This window comes from Narcine bancroftii, chromosome 13, assembly GCF_036971445.1.
Source record: "Narcine bancroftii isolate sNarBan1 chromosome 13, sNarBan1.hap1, whole genome shotgun sequence".
Classification (NCBI taxonomy): Eukaryota; Metazoa; Chordata; class Chondrichthyes; order Torpediniformes; family Narcinidae; genus Narcine; species Narcine bancroftii.
The window spans coordinates 81250418-81269520 of NC_091481.1; the positions used below are offsets into that span (position 1 = coordinate 81250418).

The following is a 19103-nucleotide window of genomic DNA, read 5'->3' on the forward strand; positions in this document are numbered from 1 at the left end:
CACAGTCTTTTATACATTGCGCATAATCCAAATATGGACTCCAAATCTTTTTAAATGCATAATATTTATCCCGTAAATTATGTTAGCTTCTCCATTGGTATACAGGACCTTATTTCTGAATGCCATCTTTGTAAATTAAGCTCCATCTGATCTTTCCATGAAGCAGCTATACATTTCCTTGCTACTGTTCGAGCTAATTGTAAGATCCCCATTTGAAATTTATCTAATTTATTAAGCCAAGCTATTTCAGTAACTTCCCCAATTAAAAAAGATTGGTTCTAAAGAAATTTGTATTTCCCCCCCCCCCCCCCCGTTCAGGTGGAACAGCTGGGAGAATGCGGCTCCGGAGCCGGCCGCGGGGGTGTGCGCAAAGTGATGTTCCGGGGGCAGCACTGAAGGCGCTGCGCTGGCACCCGAAAGGTCCGCAGCGGGGAGAGGCGCCGCGGTGCCAACGCCAGTCCCGCCCACTTTCAGGTGCCTAGGAGGGAGCTCTCGGAAGCACCAACCCAAGAAAGGGTTGGGTAAGTACTCCTCGGGACAGGGTTCTGGTGGCCTCCCGACGGCCGCCTTCGGGCATTTTAGGCGGCTTTACGTTGGGCTCTTCTGACCGCCTGCCAGTGGTTCCCAACCTTTTACTTTCCACTCACAGGCCACTTGAAGTACTCCCTAGGCCATAAGTGTTCTGCGATTAATAAGGGATCGCTTAAGGTGGTCTGTGGGTGGAAAGGAAAAAGGTTGGAAACCACCGTTTTAATCGTTCCATATTGATTCGTTCCATCGCTCGAAAGGAAATGGGCCAACGAGAATTGGGAAACCCTGCGCAGGTCAGTGTGAGGATCCGCAAGCCACCCAACTCAGAAAAGATGGACAAACAGGCGCTCCAACCATCTTGGGGAGCAGTGGGGTAACTGACCAGCGATTCGTGACCAAGCCAAATATTTCAGTCACAATTGGGACCCCAGCAGTGATTAAGCCATCCCTGACTCATCACAGATGGCCTGGGGAATACTTAAAGTGGTCTGTGAGTGGAAGGTTGGGAACCACTAGCCCAACCAACACAAGGGTGACTTGACTCAACATTCAGACACTGGGGAGGGGGGGGATCCAGAGCAACAGAAAAGGATGTGATAAAGGGGCCAGCCTGCCTGCTTGTGAGTGGAACCGGTGCGGTGGGCCACGGGTTAATTCTCCCTCAGCCCCACAGCTCACTCTACAGTTGAGAGCTGCAATCTGCAGTTCTTCCCCGGCTGATCTGAGTAAGTCCTCCATCCATATATAGACATGCCGTGAATTCTCTGCCATGATAGGCTCCCAGCCTCTCCCAAGTGTCTGTCAACAAATGCCCCCCCCCCCTTTTCAGCTTTGCAGATGGTTGTTCAGGGGGAGAGGGTCGTAAGCTTTGCTGCCCCCCCCCCCCTCGTTCATCAGCACCGGGGAGAGCAGGGGTGGGTGGGGAGACAGGGCAGCTCCGGGCAAAGCCAGGCGGCTGAGCATGGGCACGCCAGAGGAGCGCAGCCCTTCCTCTCCCACCCCCTTCTAACCTCTGTGCGCGTCTCGCTAGGACCGTCCCACTCGAGGCCCGGAATGCATGGCAGAGGAGCAGGGGTGCGCGTCTCCGCTCCCGTGGACAGAAGCCCCTGCGCTCTTGGTGCGCGATTGAAGGTAAGAAGGGGGGGTCGTCCCCCCCCCCGCCCGCCCGGCGCAGGGCTCCGGCTGCGCTTGGAAGGCGCACGTTTGCTGGTGTTTACACTTGCGGAGTTGGAATTCCTCCAGTTTAACTTGGGGGGGGGGGGGGGGGGGTTTGAAGATATCTATTTGACGCAGAGGTGCCTGGAGTCCTGGCATTGATCTGATCCTGAAGCCCCCACCCCCTGGCCCCTTGTGTTGACAACTCAACCCGTCCACGCTTCCCCCCCCCCCCCCCAGTCACTAGAGGGGTCTGTCCAACTCCTTCATCTGCGAGAGGGTGTGTGGGTGAAATCCTGCAGGGTGGGCATTTAAACGCACCTCAGTTGAATGTTGGCACCCAATCCCTTCTGCTGTTCAAAGTAAGAACTGTTCAGTGGATCGATGGTGATAAAGGGGCTCTTGAGTTTCTCCAGCATGGTCTTTTTTTCCTTGAAATCCCTTTCAACCTGTCATTGTTTAACTCTTCAGGGGCGAAACCTGAAGCCTGATAGTTGCGGATGGGGCAGGAGGGAGACCCTGGGGTTGGGACAAGAGGGATACCCTAGAGTTGGTTCGAGCCGGGATGAGACAGAGCCGCAGCGCTGGACGCTGTTCAGTGATGGGGAGAGAGAGGACGTGGACTGCTATCGATCAGGTGCCTGTGTTGCAGGCTGACCTTCCTTCCAGGGGCTGCCTGCTGATCAATAGCCATCAGAATACCAGTGAGGGGAGGGGGTGAGGGAGGCATAAGTTAACAACACTATCGGACAGTGAACTCCTGCACATTCTGTCGGTGAAGCAGGGTCGCTGATCGCTTGTCAGTTACCCCACTTCTCCCCAAGATGGTTGGAGCGCCTGTGTGTCCATCTTTTCTGAGTTGGGTGGCTTGTGGATCCTCACACTGACCTGCGCAGGGTTTCCCCATCCTTGACTCTTCCCCAAGCCCTGACCCCCCCCCCCCTCATATGGGTCGCTTCCACCAATCCCTTACCCCTCATAGAGGTCGGTTCGTCAATCCCTGATCCCTCGTGGTGGATCAATTCCCCAATCCCTGGCCCCTTGTGGGGGTCGGTTTTCTCAATCCCTGACTCCTTGTGGGGGATAATTGGCCCCAATCCATGACCCCTCATGGGGTTAAATCCCTCAGTCCCTGACCGCCCATGGGGATCGGTTCCCCAACCCTGATCCCCTCCATGGGATCTTGTTCCCCAATCCCTGACCCCTCGCAGAGGATAAGTTCCCCAATTCCTGACCCCCTCGTCCAGATGAATTCCCCAATCCCTGACCATCCATGGGATCAATTCCCCAACCCATGGTTTAGAGCAGGGGTGGCCAAACCTTTATTTGGTTGTGGGCCACATGCAGAAAAATATATGGAGTCACGAGCTAAAAAGTATTAAAACCAGCAGTTTTTAACCAGTTGCACGGCAAGAAAAACAGTGCTTTTAGACCAGAAAACCCTTGTGCCATCTAAAATTAATTTTCCATCAAAATAACTAGATGACACTACTGAACAGTTCAACTGTTGACATTACAGTTTACAGGTATACCCCGCTTTACAAAACTAGAATGTTCCTAGGAAACCTTTTGTAAGCCGAAATGGCGTAAAGCGAGGACCCATTCACTAACTATTGGAGGCTATTTTCATAAAAGTGAAAATCCATTCAAATCCTCTCGAAAAAGTGAACACGGCTTTCTTCGTAAAAACAAATTTTCATAATTCGTGTATTCGTAAAGCGGGGTATACGTCTATTTTCTCAATCTGCTTAATTTAAGTGAATCCAATAAAACTCTCATTCAAAAACCAGAGGAAAATAGAAAGCAGGGTGCAAAATGAGAACAGGAGGAAAGAAAAAGAAAGGGATAACATTCCTCCGCATCTCTCAGTGAATACAGTTCATGGCCCAAATGTTCAGCTTAATGATTATGGTGCCATGTGTAAATCTGTAGATAGGTGAATAAAGTTAACAGATTCCTTGAAAATCAAACACACACACACTTCCCCTTGACCTCTATGAAAAAGTATTCATTTTCCCGCTGTGTCTGAAATTTTCGGCACTCTTGCTATTTTCCGTCTTTTCAATTTAATCAACTGAGGTGAATTTTTTTTTTAATAGCTCAAGTAAACTGAGGATGAATACCATTGCAACAGTCAGTCTAGTAGTTGTTCAAAATGGCAGCGACATCCAGTGTTGAAACTAAGATGTGCAATGTACATTCAGCGTAATTTATTGTTGGAGACTGTTCTAAAGGGCCATATTCCATTTTATTTTTAAAATTCTTCCTGGGCCTCTGGCATCATTACCAGGTGACACCATCAGAGGGGTGACACCCAATTAACTGTCTATAAAAATCTTTGTGCAGTGTTTCAGTAGAAATGTATTATTTTTTATCCCTAACCCCTTAGTTGGTTATAATATTTTTTTTGTAAGCCCAGCTTATATGCATCAATATACCTACAAGGCTAAAACTCGATGCTCATTTACTTTTTGAACCTTCTAATGCGCTCCTGTCAGAGCTGTCCTTATTACCCAATCACAACGACTCTTCGAATCACGTGGTTCCGCATCAGCAGGCCCTGTTGTTTTTGTTGCTGCTGGTCTTAGAGTCGCTGCTTTTGTCAAATTTCCTGATGTTTTAGCCACAATATTGTGTATATCAATAACTTTTTTTTGAGAATGAAGTCGTCATTAAAAGGAAAAGTAGGGGAAAAAATCAAAAAAAGGCTTCTGCTCAGTTACTGGGTTATGGAGGAGGCCCATGGGGGGTGGAGGGGGGAGGTGACACCATGAGTGGGGAGGGTGACACCATGAGTGGGTGCACTGGGTGATGCCAACCCTGGTGACGCCCCTTCCCTGGGCAATGTGCTGCAGAGGGTCTGGGGGCATAGTCACTTGGTCAGCATGGGCAAGTTAGGCCGAAGAGCCTGTTTTCAAACTCCATAGACCCTCTGACTATTGGAGAACGAATCCGCAAAGAGTCGTTTTCTGGGACCTGGACATTGCCAACATTTATTGACCCTCTCGAACTGCGCCCTCAAACGGTACTAACTCGACCTTGAAAAGTATTTCTTTAGCTGGTGGAAGCACATTGGGATGTTCAGAACTGTTCAAGCGAAGCGTTGTAGAAATGTGTGTTTCTCAGAAAAAAAAGTTACATTTCAGAACATTTATATCTAAATAATGCTGTAGTCAGTAATTGTGAAGCTACCCAAATGATTATGCAAAGATACAAGTGACAAGATTCTTTTATTGTCATGTAATAAAACAGAAACTGTGATATTACGCAGAATTTCCTTCAGTCTCTACCATGAGGCAGACAAAGATTCGCCAGCAGCAGAAATTGTCCAGCACCCCTTACAACCAGAGAAAGAGAAGCAAAAAAAGAGTCTCCCTCCTAGAGTTACTTAAATGTCTGTGGATTCGTCTGCAGTCCCCACGCAGCCTCCCACAGCCTTCAGTCCAAACCGTCGGCAGCCCAAGCTCCAGATCCAGACCTCCGACGCAATCAGGAAGTCCTCAGCGCCCCCTCACATCCCCAGTTCTGATATCCGGTCCCGCGGCCTGGTTTGAGTCCTTGGCCGCAGCTGCCGGCAGCCCATGAGTTCCTCGCCATCAGTCACCTACAGTGTCCTTCCCCGTCAGAGCCTCCTGCCGAGTCTGCTGCCGTGGGTTGTTTGTGCTTCGAATGGGTGGGGTGGGGGGGGGGGAGGGGTGATATCCCTGTTTTCTGGCAAGTTCTCTGCTTCCGCGGAGACTGCAACCCTTTGTGCCTGCTGCTGAACACACGTACCGCCATCTTAGGTCTAGACACCATGGTTGCACGATTTTAAAATAGATCACCGTCGGTCCCTTTCACAGGCCGTTTAAACCCTGTACGGAGTCGACGGTGGCTTATGTCGTGTCCGCACCAGCGGCAGAGCTGCCATTACATCAGCTCCTGTAGCATCGCCGTTTTGTTTGGTTCATTATTGTTCTTAGGAGCAATAGGTCATCCAACCTCTGAACCCTGCCCCGCTATTCAACATGGTCAAGACTGACCTGTGCTGGCCTTAGCTCCTCTTCTGTGCCAGTTCCCCATCACCCTTCATTCCCTCGATCTTTAATGATCTGTTCCCTCTCTTAAGTATACCTAATGACCGGGCCTGCATCGCCCTCCGGGGCAGAGAATTTCAGAATGCTGTTGCTACCCAGACTCCAGTGAGTAGCACAGCAGGTAGAGCAGAGTTGGATCCTGGCCTCCAGTGCTTGTCTGTGTGGAGATTGCACGAGGTCCCGGTGACCCTGTGAGTTCTCTTTTTGGGCACTGCATATTTTCTAAAGACGTGCAGGCTGGGTGAATTGCCGGTAGTGTGTTGGCAACTTGGGGGAGTCGAGGGGATGTGGGAGGTCTAAATGGGTGCTTGATTTGCCAAATTGGTCTTTATCAATCAAAGTTAGAGTGGGAATGTTATGGTAAAGTTGAATAAGGGCATTTGTGAGGCTATATTTGTGCAATTCTGGTCACTCTAACGACAGGAAAGATCTCAAGAGCATAGAGAAGATTTTCTAGGATGTTGCGCGGACTTCAGGTACTGAGTTACAGGGAAAGGTTAAAGAGGTTAGACTTTTTAGCCTGGAGTATAGAAGAATGAGGGGAGATTCGATTGAGGTATTTTAAATTATTAGGGGTCTAGACAGATAAATGTAGGTTGGCTTTTTCCTCTGAGGGTAGGTGAGATACAAACCAGAGGACATGGGTGAAGGGTGAAAGTGGAAAAGTTTAGGGGGACCTTCTTTTTACAAAGAAATCCCACAATACTGCCATAAAGAAGACCTGTCATTAAGCCGGCTTTGCTTGTTTACACTGAACCAAACAACTCCGGCATAATGCCAGGCCAGTGTGTCATTTTACAAAGCATGCCGGCATTCCATGAGCAAAATGGGTGGGACTTGTGGCGTCAAGTGTGACGTATAACATGCACATCCTTTACCCATCCTGGTCCCGGGCTGCCAGCTCACCCCTCAATTCAGACTGCGACTACCTCCTTTTCTTTGGCTTGGCTTCGCGGACGAAGATTGATGGAGGGGTAATGTCCATGTCAGCTGCAGGCTCGTTTGTGGCTGACAAGTCCGATGCGGGACAGGCAGACACGGTATGTGACTACCTCCACTGCCAGCTTAAAGGCAATGACCACTCCCCACCCCTCCCCAATTCCATGTTCAGACCTTTTACTTAGAAGGCAAGGTGCAATAAAGGCACAATATTCCCACCTGTGTAAAAAGGGCTGGAGAGTGGTGGAAGTGTGGAACGAGCTGCCAGCTGAAGTGGTGACTGCGGGCTCAATTTTGACTTTTCAGAAGAATTTGGGCAGGTACATGAATGGGAGGGGTATGAAGGGCTATGGAATGGGTGCAGGTCAGTGGAACAAGGCAGAAAAATAGTTTGGCACGGACTAGAAGAGCCAAAGGGCCTGTTTCTGTGCTGTTATGTTCTATGTGTGCTGGATTATCAGTACAGACCATTGCGCACGTGGAAGATATGGTCGGCCTGTATTAACTATAACCTGGTTAACTCTTGAACTGATCGAGCAGTTGTAGGTGATTAGGGATGCACGCTAAACCTTGGGGCTTGACAATGACACCTACAGCCTGTGTCTGAATAAATAAGATTTTTATGACATGTCCTTCAACTACTCTGCCAGTGGCCTGACCAGCATTCCTCCCGAGCTGGTAACAGCAGGAGCACAGTGTGGTTGTTTCATGGCCGTGGTGGGTCCTTGCAGTTAGTAGAATGGCTGCAGACTTTACAGAGGTGACTGCTCTTGGAAGGGAAGGATGGCTTGTTATGTGTGAAGGTTGATGTTTGCGGCAATGGCCAGTGCAATTTGTCGCAACACATGGACGTCTGTGGTGAGGTAACAAACACAGTCCAGTCCACAGCACAGCCATGGATGGCGACCCAGCCTGATGTATACAGTTTAGCATGCACTGGCTTTAATTCTGTTTCTTGAAGTGTAGTCACAGAGAGTTTTTGGGCCTCAATGTTGACTGATCCTTTTTCTCCTACTAATGCTGCACAAGCCACTGAGTTCCTCCAGCAGTTGGTGTATAACTTCAGGCCTGTGTACGGTTCAGCTTGACATTCAGTCTGATATGCATAATGGCAAAGCAAGCCAGTGTTCAGTCCAAGATTTAAGGACACCATATATATGCATGTAATAGTCAATACCGTGTAAAAGTCGACCACCCTTATTTTTGGCCCAGGCCTCCCGTCCGCCTGACTTCGGACATTCGCCTAGGCTCCAGCTGCCCACCCATCCAAACTCCCAACCGTCGATTCTCGACTCGGACACCCTTCCACCGGAGCTCCCAACACCCAAACGCGGTCTTACCACCTGGTCCTGGCTGCTGGCCTGAGTCCGAGCTTCTGACACCTCGAGCGACACCTCAAGCGACACGGTCAAAGGTAGTCTGTGTGTAATAGTCGACCCCCTAAATTTTCCCCTAAAAATTGGTCACAAAATTGGACTATGATACATGTATATAGGGTAAGCACAGCAGAACTGCATAATCAGTATTGCCAAGCATGAAAATGTTACGACCCCAAAACCCAGCAGCAATAGATATTCACCAAGACAAATGGTTACTGAAGCAAAAGTTGCTTTTAAATATCTTTAAACATGAAAACAGGATCACACTTTAACTTATCACTATTAACCCCCTTCTAATTCTAAGCGCACGTGTATGTATAAGTTCAGAAAAGTTCTTTGGTTCACAGTCCAATCTCACTTCTCATTCCTCCAAGTTGACTGGTTGCAGGCCATTCTTATACTGTGCACAGAATTTAATATTTATGAAGTTCACCAGGCTTTGGTGCTTGAAAAGTAAATAGTTACCGCTCAGGAAGGTTCTTGTCAGTTTTCAGAGAGAGATTTGTTGTTCGCTGGACACCCACAACTGGTCCCTTTTAATCAGCCACTTCACTGTCTTGCAGAAGAATCTTGCTCCCTCAGGGTTTTCCAGGTGATAACCTCAGGTCACCACAGAGTTCCTTTTTGTTTCTCTTATTTCAAGTGAAACATCAGACAGCCAGTTCTCTCCTCTTGTATGAATCACAAAGGCTTTGACACTCACAACCCGTCTTCCAAATGGGATTTTCCTCAAGCTTTCCAGCTTGTCCTCTTCCCATCCCAGCTGTGGCTGCCAAACTGTAAAATTGCAGAACTTATCTCTCTCTATACCCCGATGTAAAGCTACATATCCTACCCCAATGTGGCTGTCAGTGGGCCACCTGAAAGAGCAGGAGGTGCCCTCCGAGGCACACTCCAACCCTCCTCCGAGAGGGATAATCGCTGGAGCACTGAAGTCCCCCCTAGGCACTTGAATGCAGCGCCTGACAGCCCCCTGCTCCGCTGTGCTGCCCCCTGGCACAGGACGTCAGGTCAGGGGCAGCCAGCGTGGGACTACAGGGCTGGGGCGGCCGATGCGGGACGTCAAGGCTGGGGTGTCAGTCCTGATGTCCCGCGCCGGCTACCCCTGCCCCAATGTCCCATCAAGGTGCCTCTCCTGCAGCTGTACCTTTCAGGTGGACTGCGTAGTGCTTTCAGGGCTGCCACCTGAACGACCATTGCACAAGTCTGCATCTGCTTCTGCAGGCGCATTCTTGGCGGAGAATGCACCTGAAAGCAGCTTCAGAGAAAAGCCTTTTTGGCTCCCTCTCTGCTTGCAAAAACCACGGGACCATCTTAGAACAGCAAGCAGCACTCCCAGACAGCTGTGGCTCCAAACCTACTCCTCCAAGTTCTTCATTTGTTGCTTTTCAAAACAACATTCCATTAGTGAAGTCTCTTGGGCACTTCCCAAAACTTTTGCAAAGGCTCTTGGAGCCTGCCTGTCTAGCTTGAGCAGAGCTCCAGTATTTTAAATGAGATCTGTTTTGAGGTGTTTGTATATGACCTACACTAAAAAACCTGCCCCAATGTATCGCCCCAAAACATATCTATAATCTGCACGGTACAATGTTCCACAATATATCTGTTCAGTTTTTTGATTGAGGCGTGTGCCTGCTGATGACCACGAATGAAGGACTGAGTTTGATTAACATTGTGCTTGGATCTTCCCAACCCATACTACATTGTCTGTCCATGGTGTCACACACCGCCAAACCAAGGGTACACAGTAAAAGTCCAGAATTCAGGTTCCAGAAATCCGGATCATCCGAGAATCCAGACTTCTCCAAAACTCTCGCAGAAATCTGACCACCCGAGAATCCGGACTTCTCGACCACTCTCAACTTTTGTTTGCTTGCGTGCAAGCATTGGGAAGCACAACAGATTTACTGCCTGAAAATCCGGTCCGACCCAATCTCCGAGCAGTCCTGATTTTAGGATTTTTACTGCGTTCTGTCTGGGCATTCTCCGACCAAACAGCATTAATTCTCCAATTTAATGTAAAAACCCCTCCCCCAAGTCTCTCTCTTTCCTTATCCATCCAGCTCCCCACCCCTTCCTTCTCCTAGCTGAAAACTACCTACTCCCCCATCATTTCTCAGCTTTCCTCTCTTTTACCCACCCACCTGTGCATCCACCTGTAACCTCTTACCATTTAGCCTCTGCTCCTCCCACTGCCCCTTCCTCCTCTCCTCCCTTCTCCCCCTCATCATTTTATTCAGGTGCCTGCCTGTTTTTGGTTATACCTTAACGAAGAGCTCAGCCCCTTAACGTTGGCTGCCCTTCCTCCGCATGCTGCGAGCTGTTTCTCCAGCACGCTCATGTGTTGCACTTGACCCCAGCGTCTGCAGACTTTCCTGTGTAACTCCCATTGAAGAGCTGCAATACAAGATTCAGATTCAGATTTTGGATTTATTGTCAGACATCACATATAACCCTGAGATCCTTTTTCCTGCGGGCAAGGCAGAATTACCACTTTAAAAAATTTAGGCATAAAGCCATTTCGGCCCACGAGTCCATGCGGCCCAATTTACACCCCATTGACCTACAGTATGTTATGAATGGTGGGAGAGGAAACCGGAGCTCCTGCGAAAACCCACGCAGACATGAGGAGAACGTTAAGACTCCTTACAGACAGTGCGGGATTCGAACCCTGGCCCCATTCACTGGTGCTGTAAAGGCGGTGTGCTAAACCATTATGGCAACCGTGCAAAAAAAACTGTACACAATTTACACGTGTAAACAAATAAAGGAATGTAAACAACTGACTGCAATACAGAGAGGAAAAAAAAATCTTTTAAGTGCAAAAGAGTCCTTAAAGGAGTCCCTGATTGAGTTTGTCGTTAAGGAATCTGATAGATGTTCGAGGATAGGGAGTACTTTTTTTAAGACACCGCCTCTTGTCGATGTCCTTGATGGAGTGAAATCTGGTGCCTGTGATGTCGCAGGCTGAGTTAACCACCCTCTGGAGTTTATTCTTGTCCTGAGAGCTGGCACCTCCATACCAGACAGTGATGAAGCCAGCCAGAATGCTGTTCATGGTCCACCTGTAGAAGTTTTCAAGAGTCTTCAGTGACGTCCCGATTCTCCTCAAACACCTCACAAACTGTCGTCACTGCTCAGCCTTCTTCAGGATTGCATCAACGCGAAGGATCCAGGACAGATCCTCAGAGATGTTAACACCTAGGAATATGAAGATCCTGTCCACTAATGAGCCCTCGACGAGGACTGGGTCATGTTCCCCTGACTTCAGGACTTTCCTGAAGTCCACAATCATCTCCTTGGTTTTGCTAACATCGAGCGCAAGAATGTTGGCGTGATACCACTCAATGAGCTGATCTGTCTTCCTCCTGTGTGCTTCAGTCAGTCATAGAGCTGTACAGGATGGAAACCGAGAGCAAGACACCATGTTGGGAGGCAATACCTCCAGCAGTGTTGTGCTGCCCTGTCATGGGGTTTGAACCAACAACCTGCCCATTCAAAAATGAGGGAGGTAACCCCTGAGCCACACTGATGCATAATTAAAAAGCAGCTAGTGGGGCTTCATTGGTCAAATTTCCATGGGACTGTGTCATTGATATCGGGTTATTTTATAATTCAGGAGCTCAGCTGACGAGGAAGCAGAATTGTAAGAACCTAAGAAACAGGAGCAGGAGTCGGCCATCCGACTCATCGAGACTGTTCTGCCATTCAATGGGATCATGGCTGATCTGATAATTAGCTCATCTCCACTGGCCTGGCTTTTCCCCATATCCCTTAATTCCCCTTCTACGTAATAGGTAAGTCACTTCCCATTGGTGGAGGAGACCAGAACTTTTCCCAGAGGGCGAAGCAGTTCCTCCTCATCTCTGTCATAAATCTACTTCCCTGAACCTAGAGCCTTTGTCCCATAGTTCTGGTCTCCCCCACCAATGGGAAGCAACTTACCTACCTCTATCTTATATATGCCTTTCATAATTTTATATGTGGCATCAGGGTTGCTGCAGCGGTTAGCACAACACCTTTACAGTACCAGCGATCAGGATCGGACCTGGGTTCGAATCCCGCGCTGTCGGTAAGGAGTTTGTACATTCTAGTTTCTGCATGGGTTTTCTCCGGGGGCTCTGGTTTCCTCCCGCCCTTCAAAAACGAACCAGGGGTGTACATTATGCAGCATGGACACGTAGGACTGAATTGGCCTGGTACAGTACTGTATGTCTAAATTTTTTGTTAAAACTATAAGATCCTCTCTCATTCTTCTAAATTCCAGCAATTACAGTACCAGGACCACTCATAATTATTGCGCTGTATGTCATTATAGACTGCGCAGGATTTGAACCCTGGTCCTGATCGCTGGCACTGTAAAGGTGTTGCATTAACCGCTATGTCAACCGTGCCGCGTGCCTATATGACACAACACCCTGCACTCGGTGACTCACTGTAACACCCCACCTCACACACTGTGACCCACTGTAACACCCCACCCTACACGCCGATCCACAATAACACCCCACCCTGCACTCTGTGACCCACTGTATCACCCCACCCCGCACTCTGTGACCCACTGTGTCACCCCACCCCTCACTCTGTGACCCACTGTAACACCCCACCTCGCACTCTGTGACCCACTGTAACACCCCACCCTACATTCCGATCCACTGTAACACTGTTGTTTTATTATTGCTTCATATGCTGTATTTGAGCCAGAATAGCACGCAGAATGAAGCTTTTCACAGTATTGTCACAGTTACAAGTTAAATTAATACTCTTTGAACAGGCACTTTATTCCTCAGCTTTTCTCAAGTGGCTCAACCTCAATTATTCGTTAATATGAGAGAACGCCTGCGAATGGCTGGGATTCTTAGGTGCCATCAATGGGATGTGTCATGTGCGGTAGCGGTGAACGTTCAGTCCGTCTGATGAGGCAAGTGATGCTGAACTTAGGACTGGGGAGTATACCTCTTTGGCTGAGTGCCCTTGCAGGGCTAATGAACCGTCTTTCTTTCCCAGATCTGATGGAAGGTCTTCTCTCTTCGCAGATGCTGCCTGACCAGCTGAGTTTTTCCGTCAGGTCTTTTTTTCCTCCCCCGTCTCTCGCTTTTTAACGGAGCTATTTCCCGAGAACTAACATCCATTCTCTGTTCTCCTTGAATTCTCAGGAAGGACCAGAGCTGGACGCACCTCTTTCGCACTGAATGGTTCGGGAGAGGGGCAGAAGAGCCCGGGAGTGCTGGCGACGAGGTGATCGTGCGTCATGGAACAGAACACCTTCTCTCGGATAAGACTCTGGTGCCCCAGGCCTTTTGGCACCTACCTGCAGAACAAACAATGCTGCATCAGTTTGAAGAAAGCTACCGGGGATGCCAAGGTTCAAGAGAATGAGCCAGAGTGCTCAGAGAACACGCCACCACCCCTTCCCGGCCCCGGAGGGAGCAACGCCCAGGGGGACGGACAAGGGGGCGAGGGGAGAGTCATGCTGGACACCTGGTACGTCATCAAACCGGGCAACACCAAGGAGAAAATTGCTTTCTTTGTGGCCCACCAGTGTGCAGTAGGCAGCAGCAATGGCCGGAGCAACGCGGTGAAGGTCAAGGGCAGCTGGGGCATGGACGGCACCAAACCCAAGAGGAGGCGGAAGTCACACGACCCGGTCAAAGGTCGCTCAGTGGGATTGAGGGAGCCGCGCCGATTGGTGGAAAGTCCCTGCCCTTGCTCGGAAGCCCTGCGTGAAGCGGAGCTGGTCTCGGTCGCCGAGATGGTGGCCAGGGTGGAGCAGCGGTCGACCGCCGGCCTTGGCGATCGGGTCAGGCCGCCCCCGGAGCCTTGCGAGATGGGGGAGGCTGACACAGGCCCCTCCTCTGCCTTCCAGACTCTCAGAGAGGAGGAGGAGGAGACCACAGAGGCAGGGGCCGTGGGAGGAGGAGGGGACACCAGCCGAGTGGCAGAAGCCATCGCCAGAATCGAGTCCGCCCAGCGGGGAGGCAGTGGCGAGGCAGGGCGGCGCAATGGAATATCCAAGAGCGAGGGACAAGGGGACATGGGCCCTTGCCCGGCAGGGGAGGTCCGCATCGCCTTCCGGCTGGCCAGTGGTGATGGGCTCCCAGGGTCCGAGGCTCAGCCCGGTAGTATCTTCATGAGCTGCAACCACTCCTTGGCGGTGGAGAAGATCACCTGCGACCTCTACCAGATCGTCGGCTCCTCCTCATCCCCCTCTGCCACACCAAGCGTCGAGCGCCATCCCCCAGACGTGGAGATGGCGTCGCAGCCGGTGGAAGCAGCGAGGCCAGAGCCCCCCCCGGACCCTGCCGCCTGCCTGCCACCAGAGAAGCCGTCTCCCCGTGACTGCCGTGGAGGCTTCCACGTGGAGGTGGTGGTGACCGGCGGGGTGGACCAGTGCCTGGTGTTTGGTCGCGACGGATCCCCCGGTGACCAGGAGGATGCGGTGTGTGTGACGGTTAGCCAGGACTCCAAGTGCCCCTCCTGTGAGGAGCCGCCGCCCGGCCAGCTCTTCTTTCTGCATTCCCTTGCCCAGAGCCCCGAAGGCGAGCAGCCAGGGCAACCATCCGAGAGGGCACCCGGAACCCCCACGCTCTGCAGCACAGAGTCCGAGGACAAGAATGCCCACCTCGGCCCCCCTGAGGCAGACAAGACGGAGGCCCCTCTCTACTGCCTCTACCGTCACGTCTCCCACGACTTCCTGGAGATCCGCTTCAAGATCCAGAGGCTCCTGGAACCCCGGCAATACCTCCTCCTCCTCCCCGACCACGTGACGGTCAAGATCCTCGGCTACCTCCCCACCCGGGCTCTGGCCGCCCTCAAGTGCGTCTGCCACCACTTTAAGGGCGTGATCGAGGCCTACGGGATCCGAGCCGTCGACTCCCGCTGGAACAGCGACCCCTTGTACCGCGACGACCCTTGCAAGCAGTGCAAGAAGCACTACGAGAGGGGTGATGTCTCCCTCTGCCGCTGGCACCCCAAACCTTACCACCACGACTTGCCTTACGGACGATCGTACTGGATGTGCTGCCGTCGGAAAGACAGGGACACTCCTGGATGCCGCATCGGACTCCATGACAATAACTGGGTGCAGCCCAGCGACACAGCAAAGAGGGAGGAGGGGAGGTAAAACGACAAACTAAAAAGGAACATACGGAGGGACTTTAAAAAAAAACTTGCCCTCCCTCACCACTCTATCTTGTGATTGAATCTTTTGGCTTCTCGTGAATGCTCGGTCTATTTAATTTTTGATCTGTTTGAAATGGGGAAGGAGTGTCAAAAGATAAGAAAAACTGTTGGAAGCATGTTAAAGATTGTGTGTGTGCGTGTGTGCGGGTGAGTGCATCTGTTTTTATTTCCCCGTTACACAGAATGCATTACCATAATGTAATTTAATTTCAACCAAACTGCATCTGATTTCACCTCACTGTGCATTCACACCAAATTCACTGTGCATTCACACCGAATTCACTGTGCATTCACACCGAATTCACTGTGCATTCACACCAAATTCACTGTGCATTCACACCGAATTCACTGTGCATTCACACCGAATTCACTGTGCATTCACACCGAATTCACTGTGCATTCACACCGAATTCACTGTGCATTCACACCGAATTCACTGTGCATTCACACCGAATCTACAAAGGAACCTCACTCGACATCCGCCGACCCACACTTCGTTTAGTGCACTGGGGGGGCAGAGGGCGGGCATTAGCAGCAGGGATTGAAGTATTCAGGGACACAATTAGCGGCCGTAACTGGAAGCCCACTCTTCCCCAGCCCACCCCTCCACCACACACCTCCTTGCCCATGGCTTAGCTTGGGGACATGGAAACAGATGGGAGATGTCACTAAACATGTGTGTCCCACTCCAGCCATAAAGGCTCACAAAGCATCCCCTCCCTCCCCATTCTGATTTCAACTCAACCATGAGATTTAAGAAGTTAGTTTGTCCTCAATCGCTCTTGCTAAAGGCACAACGGTGTAGTGTGTGCTATGTTTTCTAGTTCCAAAGTTCATTTGATTTTAATAAAAGCAAGATTTGGAAATAGGTTAGCGTTAGAGATCCAGGATGATTTTTTTTCCTCGCCCAACAGTGAGCCGCATTCTTTCTGTCTTGTCGAATATCACAGCCCAAAGAGTTGGTTAACTAAACACATTCTATATCCCCTTCCAATTTGCACAGTAATACCGTTCCTTGAGGTCAGGGGAAGAGGAGCAGGGCGGCAGCCCGTTGCAGTCTCATCCCAGCCGGCCCCCTTACAAATGAGCCCAGTCACCTCCAATTCGTGAAGGCTGGATTGGAGATCACAGTCTTGGCTTTGCAAAGAATTGTTGGAAGAACTCAGCGGGCCCGTGGGTCAAAACAGTCACTCAGCATCTCGCACCTGGATTCTTTATCAGGGCCCAGAACTAAAAGGTTGATCAATCATTTCTACCCCATCCATGCTGCCTGATCCATTGAGTTCCTCTGGCAATTCTTTACTCAAGATTCACAGGCATTGTCTTAACAGCTGGGCAGAGGTTTGCCTCCTGGGCGAGAAGAAAAGCATGAAAAATCTGTAGACACCGTGGTTGAAGTAAAAATTCCCAATGCTGAAGGAAGTAAGCAGGTCAAACAAACAGTGTCCTTTCTAGAGCAAAGGTAGAAATACTTAACCGATGTTTCAGACTTTAGGTTTGGGAAAAATTTTGATGAAGGGCTCAAGGCCGAAAGGTCAGTTCTCTATTTTTGCCTTTGCTTAGAAAGGACACTGTTTGACTTGCTGAGTTTCTCTAGCCTTGTGTGTTTGCATTGGCTCTTGGGCCTTGTCAATCGATCAAGGAACTTGCCAGTTTTCACCCCTCCCTCCACAGTAAGTATTAAACTATGGATGTGCCAGGTTTTTAATACCTCCCAGGTTGTCAAATTACTGTATACCTGAGCATCGAAATAGAAACCCCCACATCTCACTGAACCACAGCTGGGTGCTTTTGACCAGTGAGATACGCAAATGCAAGTTGGTCGGTAAACAGTTTTTTGCCCTGCATCCTGTTATTGGGTGGTTTAAAACACCCCCCCCTTCCTTTTTTTTGGCTTTTTTTTTCCAGAAATAAAATTGTTTCTCACAGTGATGTAAAGGTGGTTTGTTCGAGAACTTAACCGGAATTTAAGCCCATTATTTGGTTAGACTTGTTGTTCCGTCAGCAATAATGGGGGAGTAATGGTGAAAGATTGATTCAGATGCGACAATGGCAAACGAGGGGTTCATTCCCCATTTAACCTACAATTGGATCAGGCCAAATTTGGAGTGTTGTGTGCAGTTCTGGTCGCCAAACTACAGGAAGGATAGCAGTAAGATTGAGAGAGTCCAGAGATTTACTAGTATGTTGTCTGGTCTTCAGGAGTTGAGTTACGGGTTAGGTCTTTATTCCTTGGACTGTAGAAGAATGAGGGGAGATTTGATAAAGGCTTACAAAATTATGAGGGGTACGGACAGAGTAAATGCGAATAGGGTTTTTCCACTTAGATTAGCAGAGATGAATACAAGAGGACGTGGCTTTAGGGTGAAAGGGGAATGGTTTAGGGGGAACTTTTCTCAGAGAATGATGGGAGTGTGGAATGAGCTGCCATCTGACGTGGTAAACGCGGGCTCAATCTTAATTTTAAAGAATAAATTGGATGGGAGAGGTCTGGAAGGTTATGGACTGGGTTCAGGCCAATGGGACTAGCGGAATAATGTTTCAGCACAGACTAGAAGGGCCAAATAGCCTGTTTTCTGTGCTGTAGTGTTCTAACTGCCTTCTAAACATTCAGTGGTTGTGTTAAATGGCTGTAATTGGGGGGGCCCGAGGGCTGGAAGGTCTTGTTACTGTATTGTAAGTCTGAATTCCTTAATTGTGTGTAAAACGTACTTGGACAATTCCTGGGGTCAAGAACAATTTGCAACCATTCCAATTCTGTGGTTTTGCCATAAAGGAACAATCTGCTGGAGCAACTCAGTGGGTTGAGCAGTGTCAATGGGAGAAACAGAATTGTTGGCCTTCAGAGTCGGAACAAGGTCACAAGATATAGGAGCAGATGTAGGCCCATTGGCCCATCGAGTCTGCTCCGCCAATCTAATCATGAGCTAATTCATCCTCCCACTCAGCCTTTCTCCCCGTAACCCTTGATGCCCTGACTCATCAAATACCTATCAATCTCTGCCTTGGCTACATCCAACATCTCTTGTTTCCACAGCCACCTGTGGCAACCTCCCACAGACTCACAACCCCCTGACTAAAGAAATTTCTCTGCATCCCTGTTTTAAATTGACGCCCTTTAAACCTGAAGATATGCCCACTTGTCTGAGAATCCCCTACCATGGGAAACATCCTTGGCATATGTGCTCTGTCCAGGCCTTTCAAAATGCCTCCATGAGGTCCCCCTCATCCTTCTGTGCTCCAAGTACAGTCCAAGAGCTGACAAACTTTTCTCATATTGCTAACCTTTCATTCCTGGTATTCTAGCAAATCTGAACCCTCCCTAGTACCACCACATCTTTTCTCAAATAAGGCACCCATAGCTGTACACAATCCTCCAAGTGAGGTCTCACCAGTGCTTTATAGAGTCTCAACATTACACCCCTGCTCTTATATGATATTCCTCTGGAAATGAACGCCAACTTTGTATTTGTGCTTCTTCACCATTGACTCAACCTGGAGGTCAACCTTTAGGTTATTCTCCATGAAGACTCCCAAGTCCCTTTGCACTTCAGAATTTTGAATTTTCTCCACTGCGTGCAGTTTTGGTCTCCTTATCTGAGGAAGGACATCCTCGCCATGGAGGGGGTTCACTAGACTGATACCAGAGATGGAAGGACTTGCATATGAAGAAAGGTTGGATCGACTAGGCCCATTCTCTGGAATTTAGAAGATTGAGGGGGAATATAGAAACATATAAAATTCTCAAGGGGTTAGACAGACTAGACACAGGTAGGTTGTTTCCAATGGTGGGAAAAACCAGAACCAGGGGGTCACAGTTTAAGGATAAGGGGGAAGTTTT

General features: G+C 49.5%; 1 protein-coding gene across 2 annotated transcripts; it reads left to right on the forward strand.

Moving 5' to 3' along the window:
- Positions 1-334: 334 nt before the first annotated feature.
- fbxo46 (F-box protein 46) lies at positions 335-17194 on the forward strand. Of its 2 annotated transcripts, none has more exons than XM_069910123.1 (2): positions 335-521; positions 13237-17194. In XM_069910123.1, the coding sequence occupies exon 2, from the start codon at positions 13332-13334 to the stop codon at positions 15201-15203; it is 1872 nt and encodes a 623-aa protein (XP_069766224.1). In that variant the 5' UTR covers positions 335-521; positions 13237-13331; the 3' UTR covers positions 15204-17194. The 2 variants fall into 2 exon arrangements, with proteins under 2 accessions (XP_069766224.1, XP_069766223.1); XM_069910122.1 differs by lacking the exon at positions 335-521 and adding an exon at positions 1350-1662.
- The last annotated feature ends 1909 nt before the right edge of the window (positions 17195-19103 follow it).